Source organism: Esox lucius, chromosome 11, assembly GCF_011004845.1.
Source record: "Esox lucius isolate fEsoLuc1 chromosome 11, fEsoLuc1.pri, whole genome shotgun sequence".
Taxonomy (NCBI): Eukaryota; Metazoa; Chordata; class Actinopteri; order Esociformes; family Esocidae; genus Esox; species Esox lucius.
This window is the reverse complement of record NC_047579.1, coordinates 28,740,365-28,758,872: the sequence shown is the minus strand read 5'-3', so window position 1 is coordinate 28,758,872 and position 18,508 is coordinate 28,740,365. Positions and strand designations below refer to the sequence as shown.

Genomic DNA, 18,508 nt, shown 5'->3' with positions numbered 1-18,508 from the left:
CTGAATGACACTCGATTTTATTCAGACTTAAGGAAGCCTCAATACACTGAGAAACTGGGATATAAAGAAAAACTAGCTGTGCATCACATTATCATATACAACTGACATTTTCTTTGCACATGCACACACACGTGCTTGAGTATAAAAAAATAGTTTATTTTTGAAAAGTCACTTCTATTGCATCATTTGTGCACAATCAAATGTTGAGACACTGATGCACACTTACACAAATATACAGTTATGCAGCATTAACAAAATTCAGGCTGTTCTTTACCCTGTCAGTAAAAAGTGCCAAATCAAATGAGTCACACCCAAAGTAGGTGGGGTTTTTACTTGAGAAGGTTGATTACCATGATGATCCTCTATTAGTGAACATTCAGTGATGTCATACTTTGTTATCCCCTGCCTGGATGGTATACATGAACACAAAGGGTATACAAGATGCTCCCTTCCTAGTACAGTCTGTTGGGCCAGGAATGAATAACTATAAATATATATATATATATATATATATAACTTAACCCATTAGCTAGAGTAAAACCAAGAATAGCAGTGGCTGAACCATCCCATACAACAGCAATGCTACTTCTGTTGCAGGTGATGGCAGATTTGAAACTTAGAAGCACATACACACTGCAAGTAAGCAGAAACAGTTGAAGACTTTGAAAGTAAGTCATGCACATGCTTCGTTTCTCTCTGCTGTGACCTAAGTGGTGCAGAATGACCAGGTATTATTGAGCAAAAAGCAGGTTCAATATACTAAAGCATTATTCAATAAGCAGTGACAAGTGTGCTCTGATAAAAGCACCTTGGAGAGACTTCACACTGAAAATATTACACTAGAGACTGACTGGCTAAAAGCACGGTTTAGCACTGAGATCAATCAGTATGTATACAGTATCCAATTAAATCATGATTATTTCACACAGGCCATATCACATGTATAGATATACAAAAACAGAATGGCTCACTCAATGATACATGTCAGCATCTGCATTGATACTTTTCTAAGAACACTTAATTAAAAACAAATTGGCAGTCAATGTAAACCAAAAAAGTTAAATATTCAAAATGACGTACACTGACTCAATCACAATGGCACATTTAAAGATGCATAGTTATTTCAATAGAAATTAAATCACACACAGGCCCACAAGATGTAAAACAGTAAATTTTACACAACACCCATTCATACACGCACAAATACACCACTGTGCAATACAATGCTATTACTGATAACACCACCATTAGGTACCCAGATATTGCTGAAACCACAAGATGGTACTGACATCCTCCAACTAGAAAATCTACGTTCCAGGATGAAGGTGATCCTATTATAATCATTTTTTGAGTCCACTAGTCCCCTCCTAAACCCAGACATTTTCACTCACACCGTACAAAAACAAGACAGAAATTAAACGGAAAAAATCAATGTTTTCTGCAGGAGAAAACACATCAGTGCACAAAAAAGCAAAGAGTGATTGGTCCCATGTCTGAAGTCAAAATCACTGGTTTACAAAAACAGAATAGGTAAACAACCAATGACCCTAATGTTTCTTTACTGGAATTGCAAATTGTCTTCAACAACAAAGAAATGCAAATGGTGATCAAATTAAGGGTTGCTTTTTCCAGTTAATGGGTTATCATTTTATTTCCAAGGAGGAGAGGGGTCTTTGTAATTCTGTTTGTGACCATGACTTAACAGGTTGGGGGAGCTGAATGGGTCCATAGTCTATGTGTCACCCAACAGTCACCTTCCTGGGTATGGTGGAGTGGAGAGGCAGCTCTAAGACCGGTGGGAGGGCCAGCTGGGAATCCTTTAGTTGAGGTTGTCATAGATACTGGGGGCAGGGGGAACTGGAAGCTTGGGTTTCTTTCTGTTGGCTTGGCCTGCTAGGCAACCCTGTGAGCTGCTGCCCCCGACACTCCCACTCCCGCCACCGCCTCCACCTGTGCTGTTTAGAGACGTCTTCTTCTTCTTCTTCGGCTTCTTGGAGTCTGAATTGTTAGTGCCTGGGAGAGAAATGGAAAGGTGATGAGATGAGGTTGAATCCCACCATAGTAAACGCAGAACGTGGTCCTGAATTTTGGCTCTCTTACTGGCTTTGGAGGAGGCTGAATCGGAGGGGGAGATGTCCGAGGATCCATCCCACTGCAGGCGGCTCATGAGGACCTGTCCGTCAGAGGCGTCATAGCCATCACTCTCCACCGCCGTGTTCGAGTCGGGCAGGGATGTCCTGGAAGAGACATCTACCACTTTAGCTCAGACCAACTACTGGCGGCCCGCACGCACGCACAATCACTCCCCATACCACACACACTGTAGGACACACACAGGCCCTACATTTGGCCTACAGTTCTCAATTGCTAACTAACACATTCCAGCCTCATAGATAATCCCTATCCATCTAACTGACACAAAACTTCCAGAAATGATCATTCAGTACCACAGCTCACACAAACACCTGTACATTTAGGGACAGCACATTCACCAATCAAGATCAAATATATCAGTTCTAGGAATAAACCACAGTCTGAGAGCCATTGGAGGTCTGGGGGGGGGGGGGGGGGGGCACTCACGCGGACAGCCCCAGGAGGAACACCCTGACAGCCCTCCTCTGTTGGTCCGTGTGCTGGGGGCACCGCTGGGACCTGGCAGGGACACAACGTGGCATTACATATCCCCGAGGAACAGCTCCTACAGCGGCCCGCCTACCCAGGCCAGGGCCACAGCAGAGACGCAAGGGAGACACTGGAGCAAACACCACCGCTGACCAATCCGATGAATGTTCAGTTAGGCCTTCCACCAAATTAGGCAGACAGCGCCCAAATTGGGGTCTTGCATAGATAGTCCAATTTGGAAAAGATCTGTTTAGTCCCACCAAAGATTCATTTTCTGAATTTAGTATTTCATATTTAATAAGAAAATTCTAACATAAAAGCCAATAACAGACGCCAGCCAACAAATAATTTAGAGAGGAATGTTTGAATAACTGACGCCAGTCATCTAATACTTCAGAGAGAATGTTTTACTAACTGACGCCAGTCATCTAATACTTCAGAGAGAATGTTTTATTAACTGACGCCAGTCATCTAATACTTCAGAGAGAATGTTTTACTAACTGACGCCAGTCATCTAATACTTCAGAGAGAATGTTTTATTAACTGACGCCAGTCATCTAATACTTCAGAGAGAATGTTTTACTAACTGACGCCAGTCATCTAATACTTCAAAGATAATGTTTTATTAACTGACGCCAGTCATCTAATACTTCAGAGAGAATGTTTTATTAACTGACGCCAGTCATCTAATACTTCAGAGAGAATGTTTTACTAACTGACGCCAGTCATCTAATACTTCAGAGAGAATGTTTTACTAACTGACGCCAGTCATCTAATACTTCAAAGAGAATGTTTTATTAACTGACGCCAGTCATCTAATACTTCAGAGAGAATGTTTTATTAACTGACGCCAGTCATCTAATACTTCAGAAATAATCTTTTATTAACTGACGCCAGTCATCTAATACTTCAGAGAGGAATGTTTTAATGTTTGCCACTTGTGTACCCCAAAGTCAGTCCCAACTACCCAAGACCACTCATGACCACTCATCAACACAGCACTGAAGCTGATTCTATTTAAACATCTAACAGAAACAACATGCGGAACGGTAACCACGAGCGTCTGCTGGCAGCCTCCACAACCAAGCAGGACCACGAGGCATTCACAAAAGACGTTCCTGACTAGCACTGAAATCTGACAAGGTCCATACTAAGCGGCAGGCCGAGGATGGAAACAGTACCTTCTAACAAACTTCCAGAAAGTTGTCTTTCGGCACAATACAAACCTAAACGGCTCATCATAATCCGCAACATAGACTCAAACTAATATGCCAGAAAAACCAAAAAAAGTATTAATGAGCGTGTCATAAAAGTGTGTACATGTGTTATCCGACAGCATGTGAGTACGTGTGTGTAATCTGGTACTATATTCAGTGGAAAAGACCAGACTATTAGATGGCATGCTGTGCAGATAACATGGGAAAACCCTACCTGGTGCACATCTTCTTGGTGTGCTCAGAGATCACTCCACATTGCTGCAGACAGGGGGCAGTGTAGTTAAAAGACAAACCATTCATACACACACAGTTGATTAATACCAACGGATGGGGGGGTGTATATACACAGTAGCAACAATATTGATTGTTTTAGCAATATTAAAAATACAAATAATTTCCCATTTCATTCAAATTAAGTTGAAAATAAAGAACCTATTTGATTTCACACACGGACATTTCCAAATTGCAGAATGGATGTCTTACAGAAACATTAGTTTATTCTTGTAATTCAGAAGAAAAACAAACAGCATGACCAAATGTATTGGTACCCAAGACCTTTCAGCAAAGCTAACGTCAGTTGAACAGCTCTTGTAACAATCAGTAAGCATCCTGCACTTCTACTGGCTACCTTGCCCATTCTTCAGCCACAAACCATTTTAGTTCTACTACGTTTTTAAGAATACCTTCCCCTGACTGCTAATTCCAGATTTCAACATAGGTTTTCTTGGGGAATAAAAATCCAGACTCATGTCTGACCACTAGAAAAGGCCAGCATTTCTTTCTCTAGATTTCTGATGTGCATTTGGGGGACACTGACAAAGACCTACTATCTGGACACCAGGCTGAACATGGCACTCCCTAACACCATGCTCATCAACTGGTATCATGATACATTTCACACATTCAAGTGCACCAGTACCAGAGGCAGCAAAATAACCCCACAGCATCATTGAAACTGTCCGTTTTCTTTCTCTGAAACCCTGTAGAGTGAAACGCACTTGACACCTACCAAAGGTTAGATAACCCCATATTACTTGCCTCTAAACCTAATTATGAAGAATTCTTCTGAAGCCAATCATTTTGACCAGGCCATTTTTGTTTAAAATGCAAAAACGCACAATTTCAGTTTGTGAATTTTTATCTTGGTCCTGTGTAGCCGTTTTTTTTCCCACACACAAAACCACATAGGAGCACAGCTTTCAACTTTTGATGAAACAGGGAATTATTAAAATCTTGAGCAACAGAGTGAACATTACTGTCCGCAATCGTATATTAAGACAAACGATGTACATGTCAGTTACACAGACTTATAGACCTTGGGACTAGAAGGCAATATCCTTACAATACAATGTTTTGTAGTGAATTCCCCCATTTAAGACTTCTATCCAGAATCCAATCATGCAACATTAAGATGTCAAAAAAACTTTCACCACAGTGTATTTGTTGTACGAAAGGGGGTGAACACTTGCAATATATATATGTACCAGTCAATAGTTGCAGATTCTAAGTCCTTGAGAGCTACAGTATCTCACAAAAGTGAGTACACCCCTCACATTTATGCAAATATTTGATTATATCTTTTCATCAGACAACACCTAAGAAATGACACTTTGCTACAATGTAAAGTAGTGAGTGTACAGCTTGTATAACAGTGTAAATTTGCTCTCCCCACGAAATAACACAACACGCAGCCATAAATGTCTAAAACGCTGGCAACAAAAGTGAGTACACCCCTAAATGAAAATGTCCAAATTAGGCCCCAAGTGTCAAAATTGTGTGTGGCCAACATTATTTTCCAGCACCGCCTTAACCCTCTTGGGCATGGAGTTCACCAGAGCTTCACAGGTTGACACTGGAGTCCTCTTTCCCTCCTCCATGACGATATCACGGAGCTGGTGGATGTTAGAGACCTTGCGCTCCTCCACCTTTCGTTTGAGGATACCCCACTGATGCGCAATGTGGTTTAGGTCTGGAGACATGCTTGGCCAGTCCATCACCTTTACCCTCAGCTTCTTTAGCAACGCAGTGGTCGTCTTGGAGGTGTGTTTGGGGTCGTTATCATGTTGGAATACTGCCCTGTGGCCCATCTCCGAAGGGAGGGGATCAGGCTCTGCTTCAGTATGTCACAGTAAATGGTTCCCTCAATGAACTGTAGCTCCCCAGTGCCGGCAGCACTCATTCAGCCCCAGAACATGACACTCCCACCACCATGCTTGACTGTAGGCAAGACACACTTATCTTTGTACTCATCTGGTTGCCGCCACACACGCTTGACACCTTCTCAAACAGACACGTTTATTTTGGTCTCATCAGACCACAGGACATGGTTCCAGTAATCCATGTCCTTAGTCTGTTTGACCTCAGCAAACTGTTTGCAGGCTTACTTGTGCATCATGTTTAGATGAGGCTTCCTTCAGGGACGACAGCCATGCAGACCAATTTGATGCTGGCAGCACTCATATGTCCATTTCCCAAAGAAAACCTCTGGATAAGACACTGAGCATGTGCACTCTACTTCTTTGGTCGACCATGTCAAGGCCTGTTCTGCATGGAACCTGTCCTGTTAAACTGCTGTATGGTCTTGGCCTCCGTGCTGCAGCTCAGTTTCAGGGTCTTGGCAATCATCTTGGCAACAATTCTTTTTTTCAGACCCTCAAAGAGTTCTTTGCCATGAGGTGCCATGTTGAAATTCCAGTGACCAGTATGAGGGAGTGTGAGAGAGATAACACCAAATTTAACACACCTGCTCCCCATTCATACCTGAGACCTTGTAACACTAAAGAGTCACATGACACTGAGGAAGGAAAATGGCAAATTGGGCCTAATTTGGATATTTTTACTTAGGAGTGTACTCACTTTTCTTGCCAGCGATTTGGACATTTATGGCTGTGTGTTGTGTTGTTTGAGGGGACAGCAAATTTACACTGTTATACAAGCTTTACACTCACTACTTTACATTGTAGCAAAGTGTCATTTCTTCCGTGTGGTCACATGAAAAGATAATCAAATATTTGCAAAAACTTGAGGGGTGTACTCACTTTTGTGAGATACTGTACCTCTCAAGGACTTTGGCACATTGTCCAGTGTTAGAATCTGCAACTATTGACTGGTACTGAGATATATATTGCAAGTGTTCACCCCCTTTCATACAACAAATATGCTGTGGTGCAAGTTTTATTAACATCTTAAAATTGAATGACTGGATTCAGCCTACAGAAAAAATTTGAACCAATATAACATTAACCCCCCCCCCCCCCCATCTTAAATATACTTTTTGAAAGATCACCTAAAGAGCAACTTTATGTGAATAGTACATTTTTTACCATGTACGACAGAGACTTCTAGTCCCAAGGACTTGTCGTGTGGATGGGTGATAGAAATGAGAGTTACTCACTGTTGTCAAGAGAGACCTCAATTCGTCAGGGCCTAACGTTTCATAATTGATGCCAGTATTATAGTTGTACTGCAGCAAGAAAGATGAGAAGATATCAACACACGGAGATGTGTACTATAACAGCAAATGTGAACCATTACAAAAATATATTATAGTTACCTTGTATGGGTCTGTATTGACACTACTACTAAGTTCCCCTGGAAGAGAGAACAGCACATTATCCATCTGTCTAATTAGCACTGATACCGAAAGACAGGATGTGCAAAAAACCTTTGAAATACCTCTACAGATTTATACGCTGGAAAGCAACATAGGATTAAGCAAAACTCTCGCCTGCTATGGACCAGTGACAAAAGGACACCACATTTAACCATTATGCAATAGCAAGCATTAAATGTACGCACAGGCCAAGAAATAAAGAATACAAAACATGTTGTCATAGAATGTTCATCTGTTCATGATTAAAATTGAATGAAATTTGAAGGACCCAAGCTGAAAGACACAAACAACAGGTAAATCATACTGGTGTAGATTGAGTTGAGGTAATTTATTACAGCGGGACATTCTGGAACCTCCATTCATTATTAGAAGTATGAACAGAAACCAGCATCACTGAAAATGAATCATCAATAAAGAGAAAAGGTAAAAAGCATTGGGGGATGGTAGAAAATAGTTAAGTAATGGAAGTTAATTATAAAGAGGAAGGAGCTGGAAATAATGTATAACTGGCAGGGTCTGTGAGAGCCCTTGGTCCCAAGTCTGCCTGGACGCTGTGTGGCTGGCTCCTTCCCCTGCCTGGCGCCAAAGGCATCACCTAGCTTGTGGCTCGGAGTGGGAGGAAGCAATTGCACCTTTTGACCCCTCTCGTTCATGTTTCATTTGTGTGTGTAAGTATTGCTCATGAGTGGTCTATTACAGTGGGGAGAACAAGTATTTGATAACCTGCAAAATCGGCAGTGTTTCTTACTTACAAAGCATGTAGAAGTCTGTCATTTTTATCATAGGTACTCTTCAACTGTGAGAGACGGAATCTAAAACAAAAATCCAGAAAATCAAATGGTATGATTTTTAAGTAATTAATTTGCATTTTATTGCATGACATAAGTATTTGATCACCTACCAACCAGTAAGAATTCCGGCTCTCTGTTAGTTACTTTAAGAAGCCCTCTTGTTCGCCACTGTAATAACTGCACCTGTTTGAACTCGTTACCTGTATAAAAGTCACCTGTCAACACACTCAGTCAAACAGACTCCAACCTCTCCACAATGGCCAAGACCAGAGAGCTGTGTAAGGACATCAGGGATGAAATTGTAGACCTGCACAAGGCTGGGATGGGCTAAAGGACAATAGGCAAGCAGCTTGGTGAGAAGGCAACAACTGTTGGCGCAATGATTAGAAAATGGAAGAAGTTCAAGATGACAATCAATCTCCCTTGGTCTGGGGCTCCATGCAAGATCTCACCTCTTGGGGCATCAATGATCATGAGGAAGGTGAGGGATCAGCCCAGAACTATACGGCAGGACCTGGTCAATGACCTGAAGAAATCTGGGACCACAGTCTCAAAGAAAACCATTAGTAACACACTACGCCGTCATGGATTAAAATCCTGCAGCGCACGCAAGGTCCCCCTGCTCAAGCCAGCGCATGCCCAGGCCCGTCTGAAGTTTGCCAATGACCATCTGGATGATCCAGAGGAGGAATGGGAGATGGTCATGTGGTCTGATGAGACAAAAATAGAGCTTTTTGGTCTAAACTCCACTCGCCGTGTTTGGAGGAAGAAGAAGGATGAGTACAACATCCCAACCGTGAAGCATGGAGGTGGAAACACCATTCTTTGGGGATGCTTTTCTGCAAAGGGGACAGGACGACTGCACCGTATTGAGGGGAGGATGGATGGGACCATGTATTGCGAGATCTTGGCCAACAACCTCCTTCCCTCAGTAAGATCATTGAAGATGGGTCGTGGCTGGGTCTTCCAGCATGACAACGACCCGAAACACACAGCCAGGGCAACTAAGAAGTGGCTCTGTAAGAAGCATCTCAAGGTCCTGGAATGGCCTAGCCAGTCTCCAGACCTGAACCCAATAGAATATTTTTGGAGGGAGCTGAAAGTCTGTATTGCCCAGTGACAGCCCCGAAACCTGAAGGATCTCTGTAATTGCAAACAAAGGTTTCTGTACCAAATATTAAGTTCTGCTTTTCTGATGTATCAAATACTTGTCATGCAATAAAATGTAAATTAATTACTTAAAAATTATACAATGTGATTTTCTGGATTTTTTGATTCCGTCACTCACAGTTGAAGAGTACCTATGATAAAAATGACAGACTTCTACATGCATTGTAAGTGGGAAAACCTGCAAAATCAGCGGTGTATCAAATACTTGTTCTCCCCACTGTATGATTTGTCTTCTCCTGGCCCAGCCATAGGGAACAGAAAGGTTGGGGACAATGGGTGGGAAACTATGACTTTTGCTGTGTGAATTATTATTTAGAACAGTCTTGGTTACATTTATGAAAAAAGACATGATACAATGCAAAAACAATACAAATCAATGCATAAAAATACAAGCAGATCATGGATCGGATTATGCACAAAGGGAATTGCCAATCTCAACAATCAGACATGATCTTTTCACTTAAGGGCTGAAAGGTAAAAAAAAAAGAAAAAAAAAGAAAATCATATTGCATGTACAGAACACAAGACTGAAGAATAAACAGTGATTTATTGCGCACAATCTGCACTCATTTTCAATGTTTGTGTATTTGAATCCTTTTGAGTCTTTACTACTAGCTAAATCTGTGGACTAGAAATGTTGATCTGACAGATTTATGCAGAACACACCTTAAATGGCCATGAATCCTGAAGAATCCAGAAGGCCTAGATGGCTTTGGGTCTCTGCTAAGCCTTATTTTCTACTCCTTAGAAATGAACGTTTGATCTTCAGGCTTTCTTTTCATCATACTATCCCAAAAAGGGCAGGGTTATTTTCCAGGTGAATCTCAGGTTGACCTTTGACCAAACCCTGAATTGGGGCAGGGCATTATGGATTTGGCCCGTTGGCCATGAACCCCTTCAGCATACAGAGCAAATGCATCACCCTTTCAACAGCATGGATTGAGATTCCAGATCCACAATACGAACCTTGAGCACCAGTACTGCTGTACCGACCAGAGTAAAGTGTTCCCAACCATTCCACAAACTACTCTTTCACTCTCAGACACATAGTAGGGAAATGGGTGTGTTCACTAGAGGGCTTAACTCACATAACTTCACCAACACCTTTAAAGCTACAGACAGTCTAGACATGAGAAAATTCCCAACTATGATCTAGTAAACAAAAGAAAAGCCACTCTGTACATAGAACGTCATTCTAGTGTTTCAATTGTGAAATGCATTATGTAGTCAGGATTCCCGTCAGTCAATTTCCATTGACCTCCATCTACCGTGGCGTCTAGGAGATATACTCACCATTTTTATGCTTTAGAGATTTTGATCTCCTGGGTGAATTTGGATTCTAAGGAAAAACACAAAACAGAAAAATGCATGTCCCCAAACTAGTAAGGCACGTAACAGGAGAAGTCACACACATTGATTGAAAATGTCCATCATTGCCATGCATTTAAACAGGGGGAAAATGGGACAACGAGATACCAGAACTCCTTATGGTTATTTTAAGCTACTGGCTCTCATGTAATTATGTGGACAAAAATGCAGACATACAAAACATCTCCACAGCGGAGGCACTTACCAAAGGTACATGTTGTTTGAAAGAACTTTTAAAAAAAATACCTTATCTGACTTCCTCTTCTTAGCTGCAGGGGGGGAAATAGAGTGGTCAAAAAGATGCCTTAAATTGTGAGAGCATTCAGACAATGACTGGCAGTTGTTTCATCTTCACCTTTTTTTTCTGAGCCATAAGACCAGTCATTGTCATTGACGTCATCATTGTCTTCCTGGTCGCTTTCTGATTTGTTGTTGGTGTTGTTACTGCTGGCTATTCTAAAGACCGATAATTAAAAATTGTTATACAAATCAGTGCCCACTTGCTAATGAACTGAACTGGTTTGTTTTATTTTCTTTTTGTCACATTAGTGTAATCCCTCGCGGACCTGCGGTTAGCAATTCGACTGCTGTTGCGCCCCATGCCAAGGCATTTCTCTAGATGAGGAGCAAAGCGAGAGGCAGCAATGCTCCGGTTGCAGTTGGGACATACACACTCCTTGTTCTTCCACTGATTGTACACTTGCCCAAAAATGTCCACTCCTGGTTGGTCCACAATTTCTATGGAAAGACAGAACATATGACTACATGTAATATAAACAAGCAAAAGGGAGAGAGAGAGATAGATAGATAGATAGATAGATAGATAGATAGAGAGAGAAGTAGCAGAAGTGGACACAGCAGTGCTTACCAAAGTCTTTCATGCTCTCTTGATCTGTGTCATCAAGGAAGAAGTAACCTTGTTTGACAGCACGATGCACTTCAAAACACAGGCCCAAACAGGCATCCTCCACTAGGTCAGAGTAAATGTCCTGAGCCAAGGCCTGTGTAGGTCACAAAAAAGGCCATAGGCTTAATAATTCTGACAAACAAAACAGTTTAGTTGCAAAACGTTTCATCTGAATACAAACTAACAACACATTTTGTCAAACAGAAAGAAACCTGGGGGGTACCTACCTGAATATAAACTCTAAAAAAACATTTAGCAACAAATGGCACAACGAATACACCCGTGCACAACTACAAATCATGACTGAAGAAAAAGTCTAGCCCATTACTCACCTCTAGCTTGGTGTTGTCCAGGCCTGACAGAGACATATTCTCCATTTTCATTTGCAAAAATGTAAAGGGGTATCACTGTTTTCTACATGGCACATCAACGGGGAAACATCAAACTGGAAACAGAAAATACAGATTAATACATTTAAATCAAATTATAAAATTTATATTTTTTATGAACCAATCACATTATCGGCTACACAAACCCAGACTGAATCACACTTACAACAATCACTGACCGGCACTATACATCAAGACCATTTCTCCACGATTGGTTGGCAGTGATGAATGCCTGGTACTGTAATGTTTTGGTCAGAGCTGTTTGAACAAATAAACAAATATCACTAATTTACTCTAGCGACTAAAACGCACGACAGAATCAGAGCAAAAATGAAACTAAGGAACAGCTTATTATGAGACACGTAGCTAGCTAATTGTAATTAGCTACGTGTAAGCTAACGTTAGCTTAACGTAACGTTAGATATTCTGATGGAACGAAGAAACAACTAATAACTAGGTACCAAAATTATAGCTAGCAAAATAATCAAGTAAATACTCTTACTCTTAATTGGCTATACGTAACTACAATTAATTAACTATGATTTACAGTGCAGTGGTTAGCTCACACTCACCCACCACCACCATCAATCACCAGCCTATGATGGAACAGTTCGCTAACCGTTACAGTTTAGATGGACACTGGACGTTTATGTAGATTGTCTTGCTACATTGTATCTAGTTAGGATGAAACATTATGGTGTAGCTAACTATTCATTTATATGTGATCCAACATAGTAGCACAGTCAAAGGGAAATAACAAGAAAACGTAAAAAAAAAAAAAAGGCTGCCATTTTCAATAAACAGACCTCACCAAACGATCGCCGAGGTCTCCGTACCGTTTAACTGACCTACATTGGTCAAATATAATATATAGTCAAGTACTTCATTAAGTTAATATATTGAAATTCTAAGTTGATATCCAATAACCAAATACAAAAAGACAAAAACACTCGTCCGGCAAAAATAGTTGAAGAAATGATGAGCTATGAACCTCATTGGTCATTGGATGGAAAACGTATAAGTTCCGCCTAGCAGAAAGTTAACCAATCGCCCTTACGTTGCGTCACGCCGTTGCTAACATACTCATCATTAACCGTACTGTAGCGACCCTGGATCCACACTTTTGCAATGGTACTCTCAGTACCCTGACCTAAAGTCATTCAAAACTCGTGGAAAGTCCAGAAACGAGAACTCTAACGGATCTCGAGAATTCTGCATGAACAAATGGTCTCATATCCATTTCTACCTAATCAAACATTATAGAAGACTCACTGTTTTTCTTTGGCAAGGGAATTGTGCACAAAGGTACTGAATGTCCCATTATTTTAGTCGAATTATGTACCATTTAATTAAGAACGTTTTTTTTAATGAAACATTTTCTCTTATTTAAAGGTTAGATTTATGTCACATTTGGACTTTGGAATCAAGCTGATTAAAAACAAATACATATTTTCTTAGTCTTAAAAACAATTACATATTTTCTTAGTCTTTCATATTACAAAAGATGCATATTATTGGGGAGGGCACTATATTGGACCAAAAGAATCTGGCAGAGGGAACTGTAGTATTGCAAATAATATTCCTAATATATTTCTTAATATGTTAATCCTTTGAGGATGTTTTTTATTTACATTACATTATCATGCAAATGTATAGTGAATTCCATTCTGTCAGTATAATTTGTCGATTCAAGCTTAACAATGTCATTATCTATCGTCCATCAGGTGCTATCGGACATTTCCTTACCTCTTCCTTATCACTCATATGTTTGTTCCTCTAAATTACATTGTAAATTATTTTCTCTAAGTAGTTTTTGTTATTAGTTACTTTTATTATTTTAGATAGCAAGACAAGAGATAAGGATACAAACCAATGTAAGCAGCCCTGAATATTTTAATATCTTAATAACCTTTGAGTATGTATATAAACTTTGTTTCCTGAGGGAGGTAACTAGGTATCACTATGGGGAACCATGCAAACATCAAGCACATCTTTGTAAACAAATACACCGATCAGCCATAACATTATGACCACTGACAGGTGAAGTGAATAACACTGATCATCTCGTTATCATGGCACCTGTCAGTGGGTGGGATATAGAATGCAGCAAAATAACATTCTGTCCTCAAAGTTCATGTGTTAGAAGCAAGAAAAATGGGCAAGCGTAAGGATCTGAGCGACTTTGACAAGGGCCAAATTGTAATGGCTAGATGACTCGGTCAGAGCATCTCCAAAACTACAGCCCTTGTGGGGTGTTCCCGGTCTGCAGTGGTCAGTACCTGTCAAAAGTGGTCCACGGAAGGAAAAGCGGTGAACCGGCAATGAAAGAAGGTGGCCTGGTCTGAGAAATCACGTTTCCTTTTACATCACTTGGATGGTCGGGTGCGTGCACGTCGCTTACCGGGAGAACACATGGCACCAGGATGGACTACCCTTTCATGGCATTAGCCTCTTTCAGCAGGATAATGGGCACTGCCACAAAGTAAAAATGGTTCAGGAATGGTTTGAGGAACAAAACAACGAGTTCAAGGTGTTGACTTGGCCTCCAAATTCCACAGATCTCAATCAAATAAAAAATCTGTGGGATGTGCTGGACAAACTGGTCCAATCCATGGAGGTCCCACCTCGCAACTTATAGGACTTGAAGGATCTGCTGCTAACATCTTGGTGCCAGATACCACAGCACACCTTCAGAGGTCTAGTGGAGTCCATGCCTTGACCGGTCAGGGCTGTTTTGGTGGCAAAAGGGGGACCTACACAATATTAGGCAGGTGGTCATAATGTTATGACTGATCGGTATACAATCACACCTGATAAGGCCCTACTGGTGTGTAGCAGCTGGTAGCCCCACCTACCATGGTATAAATAACCAGCATACACCTACAGTATATTCACAGATTTTGGAACTGCTCTTCACTGTGACTCAAATATGGGGCCTGAAATCTGTAATAGTGTCCCTCTGCCAAAAAACGTCACAATGGGATTCTAATACTTCTAGCGTTGTTTGCTGTTGTTGAAAATAGATGCATTATCTGAACAGTATGATCAGATAATGCATATATTTTCAGAGAGCATTACAGTCAATGATGTTCTAGTCATGGGTGCTATGTAAACAAAACACATTTTCTTGACAGTGATGCCATGATAATTGCACTGCTTAAGTGATCTGTGTATAGCTAATAAAATGAAAATGCAACGTATTACACAGAGGGAGTCGTTTTTTGGCAGGGGGACACTATTTCACATGAAAGTTTCCTATTGGTGGTGCCACTATGTGGACAAAAGTGTTGACATCCTCAGCCCAAAACCAATAAGGCCCAATGTTTGACATGGTTATTAAAACCACTGGCAAAATTAGTCTGCCCAATGTTGTGAGTAAATAACTAATGGCACTTAATTTAAACCTAAATAAATAGGGCCTACAGTATCCCAATTCCTCTGACAATTGTTACATTTCTAATAATTTGGTTGAATCTAGTTTCACAGCCAATTAATGTATTAATAATGTGGTGTACATTTCTGTTTTCTTCAGCTTGCCTGTGATACGTGGCAAGTATCTTTGTCCCCATAAAAGATATTGGTTTCTGTTTTGTTACTTTCTGTTAGCATTTGTTGTACTACAGCTTAAGCTATATTAGTCTTATAATCCCATGAAAATGTATATAATTATTATCTGATAATGCAGGATTTTCACAATTAAAATTGTTTATAGAGCATGAATGATTATTTATGTTGATTAGATGAATAATAATGAAGAACAAGAAACCAGGCCAGCGTAGTTCAGCCGGGCCGCCATAGCAAGTGTTGCCGTCTCGAGATTCGACCCTGGGTCAACCACATGAAAGGCTGTGCCGTTAACCACAACACCATGGAGATATACTTTTGACGGGTGTCAGTATATCTTCTTGTCTCTATCCTGAACAAATCCTCTTTTGACACTGGCCGTTTTAATAGTTAATTGGCCATTCGTGAATGAAATTGATACAGTTAAACTGACTAACGTTTCTTACTAAGTTTACTTCTACCGCAAATAGCGGCTATGTATTGCGTTTGCCACTGGCCGTTTTAACAGCGTATTAGCCAGTAATAAGTTTTACCGGTATCTACTAACTTAATGGAATAGTCATTAGAATTGAGCAATTGTTAGCGAGTCTGCCAAAGCTATTTCATTTCATGGCTTAGGAACTTATTTTTTTCTTTCATGGCAAAACAAAATACTTTTTTCTTTCATTCGTGAAAGACATTTATACAGTAAAGGCGACGATAACTAACTTTTTCATAAAGTGAAAAGACGAGAGAATCATGGAATCTACCAGAAATAATTAATAAACGTTGTTGCTCTCAATAGATTCGAACGTAGGTCTTCCATTTGAGAGACTGATGATGACCTATTCCATGCCAGAAACAATCGCAATATAACCATATACAGTTTCAGTTAAGGCTTAATATAATCGTAAACTGTAGATACTAACAGTTTAAGCCAGCGAAGTTTTCGTCTATTTGGAAAAATTCATAATGCATACTACACATCGCCAGCAAGGAGATATGAACTTATAGAGACATTTGCTCTTAGATAATAAGATATACCACAGTAAGTGCTGGATGTTGGCTTATTTGTACCAAACAGGTTAGAAATCGAAAGCTTTGTGTCTCTGAATGTTTGAGACATGGTCATCAGTAGTGGTACACGAAATTAGGCAAATAATCATCAAAGTATTACATAGAACTATCATTATGCTCATACTTAGAGACTATATCAAATGTTAATACTCCCACAGTTTACAATAATCTCTTTTCCTCAGCCATGAAGGGGCCAAGGCAACCTGCCCAAAAGTTGCCTGGTCTTCAGTCCCCTAAGTCGAAAGTATCAAATGGGCCAAGCCAGGGGAGATGACATCAAGGTGGTAGAACCTCAAAAAGGTATGTTGGAAGACCCACCACACAAATCTCTTCTACAGACAACCTCTTAGCCCAGGGGGCAGACTAGTGGAGTGAGCACTCACCCTGAGAGATGGCTCCTGACCCTTAATCTGATAAGGCCCTGTGAATGTCCCCCATGTCCCAGCAGGACAGATGCCACTAAGACAGCACCCCGCCACTTGCCAGGGTCTCAAACAAGACAAAAATCATATCATTGGACCGAACCCCCCCCCCCCCAGTCTGGTCGATATAAACACAGAGGACATGAACAGGACATGCAGATGCTCCTTGTCAGTGGACGCAAAGGGAGGGACACAAAAGGGAAAGAAGTTGAAATTTGGTGTCAGCGTCTGCAAACGGAGTGGAGTTAGGATGGACCAACAAACAATATCCTGCTTGATGGCGATGTCCAACATGCTTGGTTGAAGCTGGGGCAAAAAGCAACACCGTCTTAAACAATAAAACCTGATCAGGCAGCACTGATATAAGGGGTTTTAATGACACTGCAGAGGTTGAGCACAAGGGACGGGTCTCAATAAGGAGTGGAGGGCCTGACAACTGGCTGAAGGCTGCACCACAGCAAAGAACTAACCCACCAGAAGGTAAGCACTAGATTGGCACCCTGAGATGGCAGACAAATGCATGTTAACAGTGGCACCGACAGGAAAGTCAGCACCTCTGCCCTGGCACAAAGAGGAGAAGACCTGACAATATATGCATAGAGAGGCCTCAGGGAGGCGAGGTAGGCCAATCAACACATAATCGTTCTACCGATCTGGTGGGTCTGACAGACGGAACTGACAAATCAACAGGGGACGGAATGGGGGTTACCCAGAAGGAAGCCCTCCAGTGCATTTCCCAGGAAGCCACCAAATTGACATCAACCTATGCTGGAGTCATCCAGACCCACGTCCAAACCAAATAACCTATGTGATGGAGAGTTGAGTAAGCACGACCAAGCCTCCTTGGTCAGGCAAGAGATTTGCAGAGCACGGAAGAACATATGGAGGCGTATGCTCGGTAATTATAGCACCGGAGGCTCCCTGGGGTAACATACCTGTAGGGCCTTATCACGGGTGATTGTATTCGTTTCAATGGATATGCTTGGCGCATGCCTGGTTCCACATAGTGTCACCAACGTGACTGACAGAAAGGGACCTGGGGCCGTATTCACAAAACATCTTAAGGCTAAAAGTAGTTCCTAACTTGCTGATTTATGAGTAAATCTTAAAGAATTGGCATGTCCGTCCTAACCTTTGGTCTCCTAAATTTTTTGCCAAAGCGAATTTCACAAAGTGTTTTAGTGCTAAAACCAGCCTTTATATCTGTGAAAAGTTAGGAGTAGTCAGGACTCCTAAGTCACTAAGACCAAATCACAAACAATCTTAAAGTGTGCTGCCGGCAATCTGCCTCGTAATCTTGCCAACATTCTAGAAACGCTTAATGACACCAAGCTTATTAAAAGGTATTGGCTTAATTGCATAGGTATTAAGAACATAGTAGAGCTAGTA

At 41.1% G+C, this 18,508-nt stretch overlaps 1 protein-coding gene across 5 annotated transcripts; it reads right to left on the bottom strand.

Moving 5' to 3' along the window:
* Nucleotide 1: 1 nt before the first annotated feature.
* On the bottom strand, nt 2-13,074 carry atxn7l3 (ataxin 7-like 3). Of its 5 annotated transcripts, none has more exons than XM_010874203.5 (14): nt 12,650-13,073; nt 12,244-12,335; nt 12,021-12,133; nt 11,650-11,782; nt 11,348-11,519; nt 11,137-11,237; nt 11,028-11,050; nt 10,707-10,752; nt 7,393-7,430; nt 7,234-7,302; nt 4,054-4,097; nt 2,581-2,652; nt 2,101-2,237; nt 2-2,013 (listed from the first exon to the last, which is right to left on the bottom strand). In XM_010874203.5, the coding sequence occupies exons 3-14, from the start codon at nt 12,069-12,071 to the stop codon at nt 1,820-1,822; spliced, it is 1,080 nt and encodes a 359-aa protein (XP_010872505.1). In that variant the 5' UTR covers nt 12,072-12,133; nt 12,244-12,335; nt 12,650-13,073; the 3' UTR covers nt 2-1,819. The 5 variants fall into 5 exon arrangements, with proteins under 5 accessions (XP_010872505.1, XP_019906588.1, XP_010872506.1 ...); XM_020051029.3 differs by having other exon boundaries at nt 12,257-12,335; XM_010874204.5 differs by having other exon boundaries at nt 12,884-13,073.
* Nucleotides 13,075-18,508: the final 5,434 nt, after the last annotated feature.

Coding starts and splice junctions, on each gene's coding strand:
- atxn7l3 (XM_010874203.5), bottom strand. CDS start 12,071: ATGAAAATGGAGAATATGTCTCTGTCAGGCCTGGACAACACCAAGCTA. Junction 7,431..10,706: donor ATCTCTAAAGCATAAAAATG/GTGAGTATATCT, acceptor TCTCTCTTCCAG/GGGAACTTAGTAGTAGTGTC. Junction 7,303..7,392: donor TCAATACAGACCCATACAAG/GTAACTATAATA, acceptor TTCTTGCTGCAG/TACAACTATAATACTGGCAT.